General features: G+C 43.7%; 1 protein-coding gene across 3 annotated transcripts in view; it reads right to left on the bottom strand.

Annotated features, from left to right (window-relative positions):
* Positions 1 to 20,207, bottom strand: part of jade2 (jade family PHD finger 2) — a 187,133-nt gene that overhangs the window by 63,974 nt on the left and 102,952 nt on the right. For all 3 annotated transcript variants that reach the window (XR_005078508.1, XM_037119163.1, XM_037119164.1), the window contains exons 7-10: positions 19,911 to 20,078; positions 15,819 to 15,935; positions 8,983 to 9,483; positions 7,614 to 7,778 (exon numbers count right to left, since the gene is read on the bottom strand). Coding sequence is in view for 2 of the 3 variants with exons in the window: in XM_037119163.1 (XP_036975058.1) it covers positions 7,614 to 7,778; positions 8,983 to 9,483; positions 15,819 to 15,935; positions 19,911 to 20,078 (951 nt within the window). In the remaining variant the exon portion in view is untranslated. The remainder of the gene's footprint in view (positions 1 to 7,613; positions 7,779 to 8,982; positions 9,484 to 15,818; positions 15,936 to 19,910; positions 20,079 to 20,207) is intronic.

Here is a 20,207-nt window from a genome sequence, read left to right as displayed (position 1 = left end):
CTATAAAACTAATAAAACACAAGAAATTGGAGACGTTGGACGACTTCGTTCGTGGGTTATGTGGATCTTGGCATTTACGAGTTGTGGATGTGAGTCAACACAGGCCTCAAAAATTGTAGGATATCCATAGATGCTGGCAGACTTGAGATAATAGACACACAAGTGAGCCTCATCTGCCAAGTAACTTTTTTTTGTTCTTCAGATGTGGAAAATTCTTCTTCTTAACTTTTCCCTGCCTGGATTTTCATTGCAACTGTGAATGCAACTTCTGGTCTCAAGCTTGTGTATATTCATATATTTCCCCTCATTCTTCACTTTGCTTCAAAACTTCCTCTTCACTCTTTTCAAACAGAATGGAGCACTAGGGGGGAGGCTGTGGAAAGAAAACAAACTGTGAAACTGTAACCTGTAGCCAAGGAAAACTAGCTGACGGGCTTCCCTCCCCCTCACCTCGGCACGGAGTGTACCAACAGCGTCTACCTGACAGATATCACTCCTAAACAACCCTGATGCTTCCAAACCTGCAGCTAGGGGTTCAACGTGCTGCCACTGGTGCCTTCTGTTGAGGTTTGGCTCTCTACAAGCCACATTTCTCCCCCTCAAAATCCCTACTTTTTCACTCTCAGGCCTCAAGTTTTCCTTTCTTACACTTTCCCATTAATACCCCTCATTCTAATCACATACCATTTCACTTCCCTTACCCTACTTCTACACTCTCTGTTGTGAAAGAAGATATATAAAACATATGTTAGCGACTCACAATCAAAAGTTTCCCTTGCCCTCCCTCTTCTTAAGTGGACTGTTTCATAAGTGTACTGTTCTGCTCTGCTCTGAGGGCCTCCTGGGTGTGGGACTGCTGCTGACCTGCTGGGCCGAGTGTGCTGCCAAGTCTTTACCGTGAGAGAGTGAAAGAGAGCAGAGGGCAGGGCTCAGAACGGCACCGTGCCATCGGACACTTTGCCAGCCTTGGCTGGAGCACCGATGTACTGACGGGAGGGAAAAGACTAACTGCAATTGTTCGACTCAAGTGGTTATAGATGTGAAAACATACAAGAGGAAATGACTAAGAAAAAGGGATTCTTTCACACCTGCTTTCCCTCCGACAGCCCCAGCTCTCCCCTGTCTCCTGTCCCGGCCCGAGACCTGGCATTTCCCCCGTCTGATTCATCCACCCTTCTCTCCAGGCTTCAGCACCTCTCCTACAGTGTTTAGCCCTTTACTTAAACTGTAAAGTCCAGTCCTGCTCCTTCCCCTCTGTGCCTCCAGAGCCTGAGCCTCCACCCTGCACTCTTCCTCGTCTCTGAGAGTAACCCATTATCACCTAGCTCCAGCTCGCTCTCTGCTTGCCTAAACCTTTGCACACTTATCCAGCTAAAATCATGACCCCATGCTTCAGACCTCAACCTCCTCCAAAATCCGGCCAGTGATTGTTAGGCCAGCCGGTAGGGAGGACATGCAGAATAGACATAGCTATAGAGCGCTACGGAGATGTGTTACTTTTGTTGGCAAACTCTGAAGTTAGCATCCCGCTCGCTCCCTTTAAAGCTGAACTTGAAGTTTGTGATACGTTTTTTCAGCAAGATAATCTTAATGTGTTTTGGTGTAAATGCATTTGCCTTCAGCAAACTAAACTACATCATGCATCAAGCATGACGTGGATGCTTTTTAATTCAAAAGGTGGGATACAAAACATGACAAAATCATAAGCTTGGTTCAACCACAGACTTAATTTCAGGCATTTAACAAACATACACATTCAAACCTCCCATTTACTTTTTCTGGAGGAAACCAGAAGTGCAACCATGCAACCAAGTGACTTCAAGATTTTTGGACTCATTCCTGCATCAATTTGTCGCTACCTGTGCAAACACAAACTCAAGACTAATACCTCACCTGACACCGAGGAACATAAACACAATTTTTCTGTTTAACTCCACAATTTCTGATACTATGTGCTTCTTAATTTCAAGTTTTCACAATAAATTTTGGAACTTGAGTTTGAGAGAGTAAATAACTATTTCAATGGCGTATTAATTACTTTATACCAATATAAAGGGAATCCACCACTGTGTGAACTATGTAGTCGTTTATTAAGGGACAATCCTGCGGTAGATCTTGGCAAATGGTGCAGGGATTTGCCGTGACAACCTTCGCACAATAAGTAGCCTCTGCAGCCTCAGTCAAGCATCATCACTGTGTATCTGTAAGCACACACACACACACACACACACACACACACACACACACACACACGCACGCACGCACGCGCGCGCACACACACACACACACACACCTCCACTGCATCTTTGGCCTGATTATAAAACACCACACAAGCCTAATGAGAAAAAAAAAAAAAAAAGACGGAGAAGGAGCAACATTTAGCAGTTAACTTACACTACCCAATCACTGTGCCACACATTGCTTCGACATGTTGCACGCTGATTGGATGGGTGATGTGGGTGAAAGGGGAGGAGGAGAAGGAGGAGGAGGAGGAGGAGGGGGACACTCAGGAGAGGAGAGGAGTACAGAAATGGAGAAAGCTCACCAGTGCATTAGGGACAGCACGATGCAATTCGTTCCATTGGCAGCACTTCAAAGAGGAAGAGGAGGGGGATAATCCACCCCAACATTAGCCCCCGGATTCTTCCACCATCACCACCACCAACATGCACACACACATTTATTCACAAAAGCAGCAGGCTGGAGGGTTTGGTCGTGGGGTCTGATTGGGTTGGGGTCTAGGGATGACGGGATGGAAGGATGGAGGGGATTTTTCAATTTGCCAGCAAATCAGAGATGATTGGAATACTCTCTCGCGCACAGATACACACACTCGACTTGACGTGCGCGCACACACACACACACAATTCAGACACCCACCTCCATGGAAAAGACCTCACATTTGAACCCAGCGAGGAATAAAATAAACAACAATAAAAAAGAGGCTCACGATGCTAAAAAGAGGCAAATATGGGTTAAAAATATGGGTCAGCAATAAACATTTAATGTGAGAAACAGTTGCAGATTCCAGGAGTGAAAAAAGGAGAAGATGAAAGTGGTGAAGGAAAGTGAAGGAGACAGAAGAAGAGAAAGATGGCTTGTATATCGACAGCTACTAGCATTGGCACCGGTGAGCTGTCAACACTCCCTCAACCGATACTTGACCAATTCATGATCAATCGTCCTCATGGGAAACCTGCCAGCAGCAAACACAATCAATCCTCGTCTCTGTCAGACCTTCGAGCAGTGTTAAAGAGGAACGCCGCTCAATTCGAAGCAGCAGCAACGGCTTGTTGTCACTTCCTCAGTTCAAGTCGGCACCCACTGATGACAAAGTCTCCCCGTGGAACAATCATTAACACATGTCACCGTGTTTTGATCTGCAACTGTAGCGTCAATTTCGGGCTAATAAGCGCCACAACAGAGACGTGAGTCCTGACAAACTCCAGCCTGAAGTGCTTGAGATACCATGTGTATAATGGAAGAGAGAGCTGGACGCTCTGCAACAAACAGAAAAAAGACCAAAGTGATAGAAGATCTTTCAAATCAAATAAGGAGAGCGTACTGGAGATGTTGGCCACACAGGGTTTGTTCCACTGCCTACACTTAATATTTGCTGGATGGATCTATATCTGTACATAAAAGGGGCAGAAATAAGCCATTAAAGCCTAACAGTATAATACATAAGACATGATTTTATATCGCATCTGATTGGTTGACATTGTGACATATGCAATACTTTCATCATCTCTGTCATCAGTGAACAACCAGGTGCACAGACAGTTGTTTCTGTGGCGCTTTACATACAGTCAGATCAACGTTTAACTTTCTATCGACCGTCTTCAAATGTTTTACCGTTTATTGATGAGATAAACAGAGTTAACCTTAGAGACTTGAAGTGGTAAGGTCGACTTCTACAACACACACATCAATAATGGGTGGTCTGGAGGGAGAAGAGTTATGGAGTGCACAGATACACTGAGTGGTCAGGAGGTTCGCAAGGCCTGAAGCAATCAATAAACCCTGACCACTGGAGACCACTGTGGTATGTGTACAGTTACATAAGTGTATACGAAACAAACGCCTCTCTGGAGCATTGTTTAAATCACAGAAACTAAAATGTATTGCAAGTAATCAGATGCAGACTCACTACCTCATGTGCACCCAGAGTAAAAAGGTGGGTGGTTTCATTATTTTGTTCCCAGTTGCGTACTGAACTTTCAGCCACTTGTAAACTGCTCAAACCCACTTTTGTGACTATATGCTTTGTGGGAAATCATTTTTCACGCCACTTTTCGAGTTAAGAGGTGATAAATTGTTATCTAAAAGCCAAATTAACCCTTTGGGATGCTGGGCGAAGTGCGCTGATCCGTCAGCCTAATCAGAACTCCTTAAGTCCACTCCAGTGGTATTACCAGCTGGGGCTAAATAGGTAAACCAATGAGCAATTAAAATATGTTGTCCAATTATTTCTGGGGTTGTTGTATGTTATTCTTTTTCGTTTGTTGCAGTGCAGTGGGTCATTTGGTTGATATGCAGCTATCTAATTGCCAAAACCTTCTCCTACTGTGAGCCAAATTAAATCGACCAAGCTGAACCATAGTGAGGCAAAACCAACCGCACCGTATCAAATCACACGCCAAAGAACTGAAGGAAAAAAGTATTTAGGACACCAGATTATTTGGTTTTATCTTACAGTCTGCTGAAAGAAAAAGACATTCACATTGGTTTTTAGGGGGGTTTGTGGGGGAAACATTTTCAACATTTGGGAGATTTAGTATCAGAAAGTAAGTAAATGCCACATGATGTATGTTAGATTGTGGTGATGATATGAAGCATTTGTCCAAACATAAGAGGCAGCACAGCCGTCTAGCCGCCAGTCCTTGGCAAACCAGAATTAACCGTAAACCCCCTAAACTCAGGTTGCAGTCGGTGTTTGGCTGTGGGCTGCCCGCTGCCATTCAGATTCTGTAGGGTAGATTGCAGGGTCAGAAAGAGGTTTTGAGAGCACCAACTGCAGTGAATGCCAATCAACTATCAGAGCACTGCGAACATGAGCCTGCAGTGAGGTTATAGGCATGCGTGCAACCAATCCCAAAAACTGAGCAAGGAAATTTACATAGTGGTTAGCATTCAGCTGCCAAGTGTGAGCTATGATACTGAATGCAGTGGGGAAACACTTCAGCATTCTGACCTCAAACTATGCTACTACAGTTTAAGCTGAGGTACTGAGAGAGCAGTAAGCATTTATTAGATACACAGAGGCCATGAGTTGCATTAAAGCTTTACGTTGTTCATTAATAAACACTAATTTTTGTTGGCAGACAAGGCAGATAAAATACATAAAACCGAGATGACAAGACTTTTCCCTGTCAAAAGCTATGGTGGGTAACCATGCAGTAAGGAACCGTGAAACCATAAAGCCAAAAAGAATGTAGTGCATGCAAGTTACGGTTGCAGTCTGGCATTAAGACTGAGACATCAAGCAGCACTGAAGAATCAGCCGAGACAGCCGAACAAAATCCAGAACATCTTGGAGCAAACTTACCCACCCTTGACAGAGACTTGTCCACAGAGGTCTCTTTCTTCATGTCCACCCTGACCCTTCTCTTCATTGTCTCTCTTGCCTTCCATTGCCTGTCTGTCTTCCATTGATTTATTGAAGAACAGGCCTCCTTCTTTCACTTGAAAGTTTATGTTGCCCACAGGCAAAAAACAGACACAACATTTGCTCACAATCTGAAGCCACGATAGGCAAAGGTGACCAGAACTCCCAAGCAGCTGCTCCACAAGTGGGCTTTAAACCTAAACCCCTTCGACTTATTGTCTCCAACTTTCCAGGGAACAAATTCTTCTGGAATTGCAACCTCGCAGACTGTGGCAACTCCTGAAGTAAACAGGTGGTGACTAGGGTTGCAACGGTGATGAAATTTTACCACCAACTAATAAGCTCTTGACGACAAAGAAAAGAGGCTTGGCATCTGGAGAGCGTCGTGTTAATTTACTGCTAATGCAAACCAAACATTTCCTACTGTACCTTCACATTAAAAGCATTTAATTGATGGAACACAAGTTAACTTTCATTAAGAAGTGGGTTAATCAGAGGAAATGCAATGGTTTCATTGAGTTCGGCACTTGTGGCTTTCATTCATCAAAACTGTGTCAACAACCGTTGATTTCAGCACCTGTTGACAGTGAACACTGATGACGAGCTGCAGGTGTCAGGCTGCACACCTCCGACCTCTCAGTGAGGCAACCAGCTCCGTTTCCCTCATGAATGTTGTCAGGTCTCCACTTAGCATTGGGTTAAAATCTGAAACATTTCCAGTTAGGTGGTTTTGCTTTTCGCTTTGTCAGTCAATTATACTTACTCCTGACATGGCGCAAGTGAGATGTGACTCCTTCTGTGACTCTGCTACAGGCACTGCTTTACAGTGAAGACACCTTCACTTTATCACTGACATGTCCGTCGTCTGACTCAGTATTGATAAAAAAGAAAAGAAAACATCCGCAGAGGCTGTAGGCCAGTGATGTACTTGGTGTATGCCAGACCACCATCTAACATTGGTAACAACCACTACAGCAGCAAGCCTAGAGGATGTACATATAGATAGAGGATGGACATATCTACATAACATGATGACATATGATGACATGATGTCATTGCCCTCTGGCCTTAGGTGTTCTGGATGTATGACGTGTAATAGGTTATACTGAAATATACACCATGCTTGAACATGGTGGTCATCATGCACAGTACATGACTGGCACAGAAACTCGATGCTCAGCCACCTTTTTACTTGGTGTTAGATCGAGCAGGCTGTTAATTCTGAGGACCTCAGTGTTGAGCTCCCTCAGCTGAAACATGGCGTCCCTTGTCAGCATCCTCTTGTGCCCTCTGACAGACTCCAAATCAAAGGCTTCCTCTCCATTACATGCAGTTGCACAAACATTACCATATCTTCTTTTTCTCTTGAGTCTCTCAGATAAAAAGAGAGGATTCAGTCCCAACTATCTCTAGTTGGTACCACTGCACCTCCCACACTGTGCTACTAGGGAGGTATTTTTCACATCCCAAGAGACATCCATATGCTAAATCCGTGCTCTGGGTTGTCTCAGACTGAATTTGAAGTCTGTCTATCACAAACCCAGAGCCACAAGCACCAAAACACTCCCGAAAAGTCCTCGAGTGCTCTGTGCTGACTGGCTTTCACATGCAGTAAATAAACTATCAGAGTGAACACAGTTCACAGGAAAATCCACACCAATTCTGTGTGGTGGGTGGATTTTCACTTTAATTTTCGACACTGGGCTATCACTCAATCACTCATTATAGCATTCAACCATTTCATTATGCCTTCATCCTTCAGGCTATTCATTCATGTAACATTAATATTCATGAAAGCCAAAACCAACTTCATATGATACTGTCACTGATCTTTTTAATTACCTCGCAAAAATGTAAATTACCCTTTAAATATCAATAACACTGGCTGGATCAAGCTCTGGGCATGCACATACCCACATGTGCAAATGCACTGACACAAAAGCAACAAGTTTCACGCTGCATACCAAACACACACAAACACACACCACACACATATCCAACTCACCCTCTCCAGGTCTTGTCGGAGGTGTGTGAAGAGTTTGAGGCGCCTGTAGAGCACGTCCTGCTCCTGCTGTGCCAGGTTGTCCACCTCATCCCTCTTTAAGGTCACCAGAGGTCGATTAAAGTTGGCCTTCCTCTTCAACTTCCAGAACTGGTATAAGAAATCCACCTTGAAGAGGAGACAAAACACGCTGCAGTTGTCTGGTTTCCTCTCATTCAACACATCCAAACTGATTTATCTCAAGGTCATTGAAGGTGATCATTTACATCGATCTCATGCATCTGAAACAAAATGATTCTATTACACTTTTTCAAATGTAATCAGTGCGAACCATTATTCCATTAAAACATGCTTCACGGTTTCTGTCCCTGCTTATAGGTGTAGCCTTCCTTTACAGCAAAAAAAACAAACAAAAGCTCTAGCCTGCAGCAACGACCATGTTTGGAAAGCACAGACCAGATAATTACAGCACATTCTCAACAAACGCCTGTAATTTATCAGGCAGTTTACCTGTGAATAGGGAGCACTTTATTTGACGCACTAGAACCGGCACTCTAAATGCAACTCATCAATATCACATCTGATTAAATTTAATTAACTCTGGAAGCCAAAGTTAATCGTGAATAATATAATATTGAATGTGCATGCAAAACACTGTGTAAAGATCAGAATGATGTCTCGCAGGCAAATAAAGTGACCTCATCAAGGTTTTAGTCATTATTATAATATTTATTAACATATTCATTATTCATTATTAACATAAAACATTGTAAGTCAACATGGGCAAAAGTTTTTAAAACCCTCACACAGAGATATTGTGTTGTATATGTCGGATCAGGAAGTGTACTCCTGTCTTTCTGTGCGTTCGTGTGCTGTCTGTCTTTGTCACTAAATCACTGGAAACAGCTGTCCATGTTATGTTAAAGCACTCTGAGCGACGACATGCTGAACAGCTTCTTTTTAACCGTCTATGCTGCTTCCATTTCGCCATGACGCACATGAACACATCAAAGTTTAACTTCCTAACAAGTGTCCCCAGTCACAAGCAGCTTTGGCTTCTTCTTCTTTGCAGACAGAAATGTAACTTCACGGTTCAACGAACTGTGTGAGACAGTGAGACGACATCGCTGTCACATTATCTGCGTGCTTGTTGCCTGTTTGCAGGAACGTGTTGCTCTTCTGACCTATCTGATCAGTGAGCTGTTTTGCCAGTGTTGCCCTGTCAAGCTTTATGCTTAAACTTCATTAATACCTGACTCACTGTCTGGAGACTTATTTTGGTAAACATGGAGGTGTAGCTATTACTGTGAGTGTTATTTATTACCATTTTATATGACAAATGCTAGTGTTTCAGTTCCTTAGCTTCACGTACCTGGGGGACGGGCAGCGCCAGGTTCTCGGCCACCTCCCTGGGGTCCACCAGCTGGTAAAACTCATCCTCCAGCTCCTGAAGCTTCTGTTTCCTCTGGCTCACCTTCTCTCTCTCCAGCTGTTCCCGCTCAGCTCGCTCTGATGCCGACACCGACACCGGGTACAATACCGACCTCTGCTCCAGGTCACTGCTGCTGTTTGGTTGGTGCTGCTGGTCGGACCGGTGCTCAGAACCGACACCGGTGGTGGCCCAGTCAGGTCTGGCTGCGCCGTGTGCTCCGTTGGTGGTGGAAGTGGCGGTGGCGTGGTTGCCGTTGCTCACACTGGCCAAACTGGAGGTGCTGTTGATGGTTGCACCGCTGTTGCTGGCGGTGCAGCTGTGCTCCAGGCAGAAGGACTTGAAGCGCACTTCGTCGTTCTCTGCCAGGATGGTCCTCATCTCCAGGCCGTGGTCGAAGGCGCACGTCACATGGAAGGCCACGATACAGGAGGGCATGGAGCACTGGGAGTGGAAGGATGAGAGGAAATACAGTTAAAGTCAGAGATGGAATAAGAGGGCAAAAAAGGAACGAGGAAAGTAGAGCGGGTGGTAACTGAGCCAAAACATGACATACTTCATTCAGCCTAGCAAAATAATAGTCTTGTCAGACATAAATCCTTCAGTGTACGCTATATTTCAAAGGAATTGTTGAGCATTGTGAGAAATAAGACAGACAAAATTAAATGTGTTTCATGAACCTTCTGTGTTTTGCTGGTTAGTGAACCTCATTTCTTAACCAACATTAGCGACTGCTGCTATCTGTTAGCTGAGTGAAGAGAGGCACTGAGACGAGGCACTCGAGAATGTGCATTAGTCACATCCTGTGGACTGTGTGAAATCTGACCGTAGTCCTTCATAAAGAAATACACAGTCCAACAGTATTAAACAACTTAAAGAAATTGTCCACAGGCTTGTATAAATAACAGTAAATAAAGTCACGTGAATAATACATGTACAAGGCTTTAATTCTTACATTGCCCCTGTAAAGTCAGCTGAAGCACTGAGTTTGAGATTGTTGCACGCACATAGATATCAAATTAAACATACATGATCATGTCTTTTATATCTCTGGTCATGCACATACAGCCTAAACACAGACAGTGGGTCGATCACTTATTATCAGCTATGTTTATGTATTTTTTTAGACTATATTTTGAAAGAACCATATGAATGAATGCACAGAGATTGTGAGAGGAGAGAAAAAAAGTCAGAATGGAAGTTGAAACAGTGACTGGGAAATTCCTTTTCAGTGTTAATTCTGTCTAGGTTGATTAAAAGCAGACAAGCAGATTGGAAAAGGAACAAACTGTTTTTATCTTGGAGCGACTTAACACTCTCTTTGAAACGCGTGCACACACACACACACACACTCAGTTTCTCAGGCACTTCTGTCACAGCTATTTGTTTTTAAGTGTCATTCTCAGTCCATTTGTGTTATCAAGGTTCCAACAGAAGTGCAGCAAAGCAGAAAAAACAAGCCAAGTCACAACAAACACGGTTCCTCCATTTCTGCTGACATTTCGGTAACTTGCGTGCGTGTGTGTGTGTGTGTGTGTGTGTCAGTGCTATCCATTACAGGTCATACTAAGAGGCCGCCTCCTGCTGAGTCCCTCCAGGCATGGTGTGATTCGGTGTGTGTGTGAGCCCTTGTGGCTATGTGTTGTTGTCACAGCGTGTACATTTGTGCGTGTGCGAGTGCAGGTCGCTGCTTGTATTTGTCAGAGAGAGTTCAGCGTTAGGCAGGATGGTGACTCTCTTCTCTGTGTTGTTTATGAGAGTGGTGACAAAAACCTGACTGATCCCACTGACTCCACCATCTGGGAAACAACACTTTTCACCAAACAACTTTTCCCTCTCACACTCCTTTAATCCCTTAATTGCTTAACTGCTCACAGAAACTTGAAAAAGATTCATTTGAAAAGCAAAGTACACAGCAGCCCTCAGATAACAGAAAAACCTGCTGTACTATTACACAAAGAGGCAAACCTGTGAGTGGAAATGTGAATGTTTAGGTGATTCAGCATAGCAAACAATGAAAGTTGGATGCACTTTTCCAATATGTGAATCATCACACATATTCTTGCAATGAAAATCTACTTCCATCTCAAGAAACAGTCCCTATAAAAAGTATTTAATTGGTGCCGAGCCTCAGAAAATGTCCTAATGTGGTTTCTAAGATGTGGCAAAAAAAGGCTTTAAAAGGCTATTATATCCTGTTTTTGCAGCAATTACCTTGAACTCAGGCTAAGTCTGCTGCAATTATCCTCACTGCTCCCTGTCACACCCCCAACAACAATACACCGATTTGGATCTAAAGCAGGTATGCAAGGTGAACCAGTTCATCATCCTAACCTGTCGGTCTTCAGGTCAACATGAAATCTGTGTGAGGACACAACCTAAGAAGTTCACCTGTCTACTTTTCTTTATTTGGTAAGGAACCACAATAAAATGCAGAGCAGTTTAGTTTTGTTTCTTCCTTTTCACTCAGTATCGAGGCATTTGCTGCAAGCCTTCTGCTGAGGTACCACAGTGACCCGATAATAAAAGGTGGAATTATAAACGAGGAAGACCGCTGATTGGTCAGTCGGAACAACCAGAGTCACCTCGCCTGGATGATTATCACGCAAGTTCCCGTTCAAGTTCAGTAAGTTTGGGTTCACTGATGTCATTTTAGATGATAGTTGGAGTATCATTTAGTCATTTCATGCATACGGATGAAGGAGGCCATTTGTAGAAGCAAACAGTCCCTGCAGATCTCTGCACACGCCCATTTTCTCACCATCCAGTCATATGGCAGGGATATAACTGAACGAAACTCCAACCACTTATTATCTCTAATTTGGAAATACATCAAATTACTGAAGCTAAAGACTTCTGACTGTTTAGTCTCAGTGTCACTTTGCTTTTACAAGTGACATCAACTTCGATGTTTAGTCTTCCGATGTTGTCAACTTTAGACTTTTAAACATATTACGATGAGACAAACCTGTCCTCAACCCACTAAATCACAGAATAAACAATTCAATAATCACAAATACAGCATGTATGAAACACTGCTGTAGATACAGCATCTTGTTAAAATACTGGAGTTACAGTCAAAGGTGTACACTGTTGACCCGTTTCATTGCTAACCTCCCCAAATGTCAGGTTAAGCCCGCTGCAGCTGCTATCACTTATTTGGTGTCAAAAGGCAAAAGGTTGAGCACAGCATGGAGCCGCCTGGACGTGTTGTTTTGATACGAGCCGAGTCATCGCAGTAATACTCATCTGGCCTTTTGGACTGCACCTGCTCAGTTCTGGAGGAGGTTCATTAATAATGTTTTCATTACACACGCTGAGTCTTTCCTCTCAGTACTTTTTAGGCGTTTGCGGACAACAGCATGTTTGTAGGACTGTGCAGTTATCTTGTTAACGCCATAATGTGACCGATCCAGTCTGTTTTTCTGTTTAAGCCATTTCAAACAAATACAACAATCTCGGTCCAAACAGTTCTAATTAGTGTCTAAACAAACACAACATCGATACTTCCCACACACACATCTGCTCAGCCATTCTAAATAATTAAGAGGTGGTAACTGGAAACCGAGCAGCAAGGATTTTCAAGGATTTTTCTAACTGCTCTAAAATTGTGTAACAGAATTTAAGAGCTCCACCTGACAGGCTTCACGTTGAGACATTTGTCCTAAAAATTCAGGCCTCCCTTTTCATTTCTGTCCTTGTCAAGTGAGGAAATCCTGATGAAATCCAGAATTTTAAGACTTGACAGCACACCTACAGTATACAGCAGTGCCTACATCCATCACACAGTTTTCCTGAAGATGTGAAGTGTTGATCCTTGGCTGCAGAGAGAGCCCGACACCTGAGGAATATTGATGATTTGTGCTGCTATATTTTATTCATTCGTTTTCAAAACCTTAGCTTTCGCTCAAATCTGAAAACATTCAAGGATTTCCAATGCCCAGTTGGAATCTAGGCTGACATGGGGTATCTCTATTTTCACGTTTTCTTCCTTCACCCCTCAGACATGGAGCTGTCTGAAATGTAGCCGTTCATGTGGCGTCCCACATGGCGCTGGCCTAACAACATTATGCTCAGCTAAAACCTCTCCATACAGGAGAGCATCAGTCTGCAATTCAAATATTGAGCTCTGAGGATGGCCGCAGCATTTCATAAAATGAAAATTCATGTTTTTGTTTCATTTTATACATTAGTATTTTTAAAAATGTTGTATTCCCACAATAAGTCCCTTGCGTTTGCAAAACGTTTGGCTGCACAGTGTGAGTTTTTAAAGCCTGGCTGTAGGCTTTTAAATCAGAAGGGCTGTCGTGGTTCTCTAAAATCTGTGAAGAAGACAAACTAACCGTGAAGCGAGGGTGCTTTCCTAATTAGCTGACTGTGTCGTCCTATTATTGAAGACTGTCGTTCACACACGGACTCTCCACTGCACAGGCGTGACTAGTTGACCTTTCCCGTGCACCTTCCTTTAATAACGCACTAATTAAGAGGCTCATTACACTTGGAGAGCAAGCCAATTAATACAGCAGGTCGTTAAATACAAATATTTAGATCCGAACACTCCGACTGTCATTATGGGAGGGACAGCTACAGCACGAAATGAACACAGCGAGGTTTCTTTTTAGATGAACAAAAGCTTGTTATCATCAAGGCTGAAATGACCAAAGACTTGAAGCAGAAGATCTTAGAGCAAGATGGCCAATACTCTGCTCCAAGCTTTCTGACCGACTGGGGAGAGACTGAATAAGATAATGCACTTTGCGTATATTTGATTTATTGAGATTGTATTTAAAATGCTCAACTATAATTTGCTAAAAACTGATGGCAGGCCTAAATGACAGTGCACGACGTGTACCAGCACAACGAGCTTTTTTTTGTTGTTGTTGTTGATTCCGGTCTTGATCTTGATATGGCTGACATGTGACAAATTATCAACATTGCTTAGGAAAGTTATATCTTCATGATAAGAAGCTAACAGCAAGATAAATCTCAGGAACAAGGCCAACATAAATTCTACATTATAAGTCTCTCTCTCTTTTTTTTTTTTTTTTTGCTGCCATATGACGATACAGACGTATCTGCTGCCGTACCACCAGACGGCAGATCAGCCTTTTTCTTCAGGCTGTGAAACAATTCATCCTCAAGGCTCGGACATGAAAGAAAAAAACAAAAGAAAAGAAAACAAAAAACATTCTTATTTGCTTGAGGAGATCATACAAAACTGTTTCATCACCAGTTAAAATTTCCATCTAGTATAAAAAAGAGAATTATCACTTTGCGGCTGTTGCCTCAGCACACCTGTTGCTGTTCCTGAGCTGTGGTGCTGAATAATGATCAGAACATTAGACAGAATATTATGATGCCACAGTAAAATTGACCTTTGACCTTTTGGATATGAAATGCCATTTCTTTCTCATTTTGTTTGTAAGAGCTACCACCAACATCTCATCATTTCAGCTGGGAGTCAAAATGAACATTTGTGGCAAGTTCGAAGAAATTCACTCAAGACATTCTTGAGACTTTGCATTCTAAAGAACTGGACAGACGGTCGGAGGGACAGCCCGAAAAACACAATGCCTCTAGCCACAGCTATCGCCAGAACAGAGGCGTCGAAGTTTGAAAACCAAAACTGACAATATTCTGTTGTATTCTCTCTCAGACACTCCTGTGACTAAATCTTTCCGCACAGAAAACTGATTTGTAACTGTATTTCATACTTTTATACATTAAAGCCTACACAGGACTCTTGCAGCAGATCAGGAAGAGAGTTTGCACAACCGCCTGCCTCCAGCATGGGAAACACGGGAGAGAAACTCTGCCTGAGAGGGATTCTGGCTCAAGGACTCGCTGTTAATCTACAGCATCAATACTGTGACAGCAAACACCCTCCACACTGCACAAACAAGCATCTGAACACACTCCAGCGAGCACGAGTTCATATACACCAAACAGACGGGCAAAGGTGGAGCTCAGGATTGAGAAATCCAGTTTGACTCTAGGGCACTTTTAACGCTGAGCGGTCCGCAGGCTAATAGCTGTAAAGTGGGTTAGTGTTCGAGTGTCAGCGGGGGTTTTGTTTACGTACTCAGCAGCTCGGGTTCAAACGGATCCAACCGCGCCCAGCGGGAGGCTAAGAACTACGATGATCTGTGATGTTGAGAGACATTTTGAGTGAGAGTGTGTGCCGAGTTTATATTATACAACAACACTGCGAGAACTTTGCTTTGCATACGTGCGTGTATGTAGGTTTTCTAGTTTGTGTGTGGGTGCGCCTGTAAGGCTTTATTTCAGAGCGTACAACGGTGAGTGGGCTTGAACTTTGATGCCGCTCCAAAAATTAAACCATAATATTGAATTTCATATACAATTTAAACTTTGCCCAGGTTTTCGTCACCCTTGTTTGCATTCCAACTACACCTCCAGATGTACAGGATGCACACAGATGGCACAAGGATTAGATTAGTAAGAAGACGGAGAAGAGGAACAACAAGAAGAAAGGAAGACGAGGAGGTGCATCTGATCAGAGCCATGTAATGTGATTATTACATCCCTCCTACACAGAAGACAGTTGAAGCTTTTGGACAATAATTTTTAATCAGTTCAAATAATAACCTAACAGCCTGAAGTTAAAGTGGCAATAGTTAAGAGTGGGCAGCTGAATGTGTTAATAAGTCCTGAAAAAAACCTGAAGACAATAACAGAACCTTTCAATTTAATCACACAGAGGTCGCTTCATTTAATATATCACAGCTGATGCGTTGATCAAAGTTTATCTGACGTACCTGTATGCAGGTTCCTGTGTGTTCTCGACACAGGCTGCAGGACAGAGCCCAGCGGCTGGCGGGGATGTGGGACACCTTGGTAATGGGCTCCATCTTCTCTGGACAGCCTATACTCACCTGCAGGGGACACATGACAGGTAGAAATACATATGTCAGATACAAAGCACTTTCTTGGGCTAAAACAGGTCAGTGGGATCCCTGATAACACGTAAGTGCACATGTAGGCTGCTATTTTTAATACCTTTCACCTTACTTGTTTTTAACTTTATTAGTGAACATGCTGAAGTGAGAGTTCTGTTCTTTTTTTTTGGTGCCACGTCCGCATTGTTGTGCACCCGGGGTCAGCTGATTGCGTGATATCCCTTCAAAAATCTGACGACCATCAATAAAGTATGATAAAGTAAGTTAGTATTTCATCTGTGGCTCATGCTTCTTTTGATGTAGCACAAAATCTCTGGATTACATTTGGTGGTTCCAATTTGAAAAAGTGATCACAATTTCCTAAATGTTCTTGTATTAGAGAGTCTGTCCTTGGAGCAGGGACGGGAACACCTGTTCTCCTTGGAAAAAAGCGGTACTGTTAAGCCCAGTGTGACTCACTCTCTCTGTGCAGTCTATTCAGAAGTGCTTTGGCCCTTAAAACCTGCTTCACCAAATACAACCAAAATGTCATTGACCTGTGCCAACCAGCCATGCAGAATAGAGTGCAGAGTGGAGAGCACTCATCACCAAAGAGCTGTTCCTTCCTTCCTTCCTTCCTCTGCTTCTTATTTCTTTCCAAAAACCATTCCACCTCTTTCACATTAAGTCATTCTCCTATTTGCGGGATGGCCCTCCTTCTTTGTCCTTCACGCTTGCATTAACAAGCTGACGGCTGGTTTCCGTGGGTCACGCCTCCCTCCTCTCTCTCTCGTCACCCACTCATCCCTCTATCTGATTTCCCTCTCCTCCTCTCATCTGCTCAACCACAGGACGAGCTGACGGCCTTGTTTCTTTCTTTTATTATTGATGTCTTTTGTGCAGCACACTCGATTGGAGTAGGGGTCAATTTTCGCTCCATTGAGGATGTCAATGGAAAGCGCGATTCAGACAACGATGCCACAGCTGTTGCCGCCAATGATCGCTCCTTGTATACAGTTGATGTACGAATGGATCAATGGCAGAAGGATTTCCAGTTTTGAACGCTGTGGTTAATTGATTGGGTTGTTCTCGACTATGATGCCCACACACACACACACACACAACCACAACACACTCACATGAGGCTGCACTTCACACCATGCTCACATCTCTTGGTTTGTCAATACTCCAAAGACTGAAAAGTCAGAGTGGTCGCCATCTTTGTATGTGTGTGTGTGTGTGTGTGCGTGTGTGTGTGTGTATGTCTGTTTGTGTGCGTGTTTGTGTGTGTGTGTGTGTGTGTGTGTGTGTGGGCACATGTAGCCCTAAGCTTTTCTAGTTTTCCCCGATGAGCATATCCCAGCCCCAATTACTTCACATTTCAAAGCTGGTAGATGGAAAACTGACAACAGTTGAAATCACTTCAGTGGAAAAGGGGGAGAAATCACAGCTTTAAATGAAAAGGCATTTTAGAAGAGGGGCTCCATGTCTTTCAGCGTTTCTGTGTCTGTTTATGTGTGTGTGTGTGTGTGTGTGAGACCTCTCTCTGGGGGTTGAAGGCAGAGGGCAGCTACACACACAGCACTGCGGGGGGGCTGTATCGTTTGAAGGCTGGGTGGTGTGTTTCACGCACACATAAACACACACACACGTTCACCAAACAAGCGTCTCTATGAATGACACGCTCACACACGGAGCCTCTTTTCTGGAAATTTCCACTACTATCATATTGAGCAGAAATTCGCTAGCCAGTGTTGTGATGTGTGCGTCTGTTTATTTGTGAATCTGTCTGCTATTAACGGCTCTTTAGCTCATGAAATCACACATGACTGAGTCTTTGCAAGGACACGCACACAAACACACACAAAAAAACGCACATACAGTGCAGACATGCAAATTATCTTTTCTTCCCCTCCACGGTAGGAAGAGAAAACAAAAGCGCACGGAGCAACGAAAACAATTAGCCCAATCAAGGGTGACAGAAGGCAATTAGAAGTAAAAGGTTTGAGCTGCCAAAAGCTACTCTATTACTGAGAAATCTGCTGGTGGAGTGTGTTGGTGAATAGGCTCAAGACACATGACTGACTCTCTCAACAGTTTAAAAGGTGTGTGCAAGGCGTGAAGCAACATCCGGCCCCTGAAATGAGCGGCTGCTTTCTGTCCATTTGGAGCTTTCATATGAGAGACGTTTCCAAAAAGGTATCATCAAGACACATCACGCTGAAATTAGCGGCTGCTCGGCTACGCGCTTGACAAAGAGGTTCCTGGTGAATCAGTTTACAATTATCTCTGAAAAAGAGTGAGGTTTTGCTTGAGGAAGCTGGATTAAGTATTTTAAGCATTTAGCGTTAACAAGGAGGAGAAAAAACACACAGGTGCGAATATTTCTAAAAAATCTAGGGCACGCTTCCAGTGAACCCTTCTGTTTTGTTTGTTTTTTTCAAGTACACTCACATGCCAGGTGTACGAGTTAACAAAATCAACTGAGAATTTTTTCTGAGAACTGAGAACATTTTTGCTCTTGGTGTTTCTGTGGAGAGTTACTTTCAGGTACTCAGTGTGTTGCGGGGTAGTGGTGTGGAGGTTGAATCGATTCTAAGATGAATTATGATGAAGACCTGGGAGATTCTGCATCGATCGCAGAGACGGAGCGTAATCGGGAGTTTGCGACCTGAGCTGGTTGTTCATTTTCTGGCCTCGGCTGGACAAAAAAAGTTCAAAGTCATGTTGCACCGTTGCTCTCTTGCATCGAAATATGGACCAATGTCATTTCTGTCAGGAGGTATGGCGAGGAGAAAGTAGAGATCAGCAGCAGGTGGGAAAACGCAGACATTTGGACACATTTCAGATGGTAAGAAATTGGTTGGAATCATGAACTAGAGAAGCTGTGTGTTGTGGGTAAAATCTGCCTCGCAACAATTACTAACTGCATTAGTCGTTTTCATGTGAAGCTAATGTCTGCTAATCACCCAAGTACCCAAGCAGAGGGGCTATCAACTCTGCTATCCAACTCTGAGTGCAGCAGTCGTGTTTGTGCTGTTTGCCACATTCAGTAAGTGCCTTGGAAAAAGATGTTTTTTGTGGATGGCAATGTCACATCATCCATTTCCATCTGCACTATCCCTGCTCACTGGAAGGGATTTTCTTCCACTCTGAAGCATGAAAGATGGGTTACAGCGTGTTCCCGTCGATACAAATGGTGGGAAAGAAAAACCCACTGTACCTGGGAGAGAGCGCGGTGCGGCTACGCTTTTCGGAGACGGATGTGTTGTTGTTCGGGGCGAAGATCAGGAGAGCCAAAATGAAGTTCAGTCAAAACACAAGCGTAGAAGTCTAAATAATCTGTGTGCGGGTCTTCATCAAAACATGTCACACACAACACGGTCTTTCAGGTGGTTTTCTGTTCCGCTGGTGCAGACACCTTGTCCAACAGCACCTTGTTTACATACTTGTAGCACCACACACACAAACAGTAGCGCACCAAACATCCTCACGTTCATGAAGCTGCTCACTCAACTGAGCTAACGCAGGATAGATGGATTTTTACACTCATTTTGACAATGACTGCAGCTGCATGCACTCAAGCAACAACGACTCACTCTCCAGAGCCACTTTGGACCAATATTCAAGTCACAGGTAAAAGTGGAAACGGGGGGATGCCAATTTCTCCATTCGAAGTGGCATTAAGTGCAGCCACAAGATGGCTAGATTCCTGAATGCGCTGTGTGACTGGGATCATAAACAGAAACAGCCAAGTGTACCCACTAAATGATGACAGTTTGAAGCCAGTGATGTGTCTACAGGCCTATCGGTGGAGGAATCACGTCCAAGACCAATGACAAGAAATGTAAAAAATAAAATGAAAGAAAACAAGAGGAACACACAGAGGCCAACTGAGGACTTGCATGACAAAAAAAGGAAAGTGGAGCAGTAATCTACACCACACTGGCTGTGTCTCTCCTTAGGTCTCACCTCAGGGATCCATAAGGCACAGCTGACGTGGACCCACTTGGTTCCACTGCGGGTGGGCTTGAGGGCCCCACCTCTCTTGGGGCAGAGCAGACATTTGGGCTGGACGCCCAGAGCGCAGGTCCGACACAGCCAGTTCCCCTGTGGTACCTTCAGGATGCCATAACACGCCTGAGACAGGGAGAGAGAGAAGGAAAAGTCAGGCGAGACACTTAACACGAACCTATTCAGATCAGAAAACGCAATATAACACGCTACTTTGTAGCAGAAAAGATTCTGTCATCCTCAGATAGAGCCAGG

Source organism: Acanthopagrus latus, chromosome 13 (genome assembly GCF_904848185.1).
Source record: "Acanthopagrus latus isolate v.2019 chromosome 13, fAcaLat1.1, whole genome shotgun sequence".
Classification (NCBI taxonomy): Eukaryota; Metazoa; Chordata; class Actinopteri; order Spariformes; family Sparidae; genus Acanthopagrus; species Acanthopagrus latus.
This window is presented reverse-complemented; position numbering and strand designations above follow the sequence as displayed.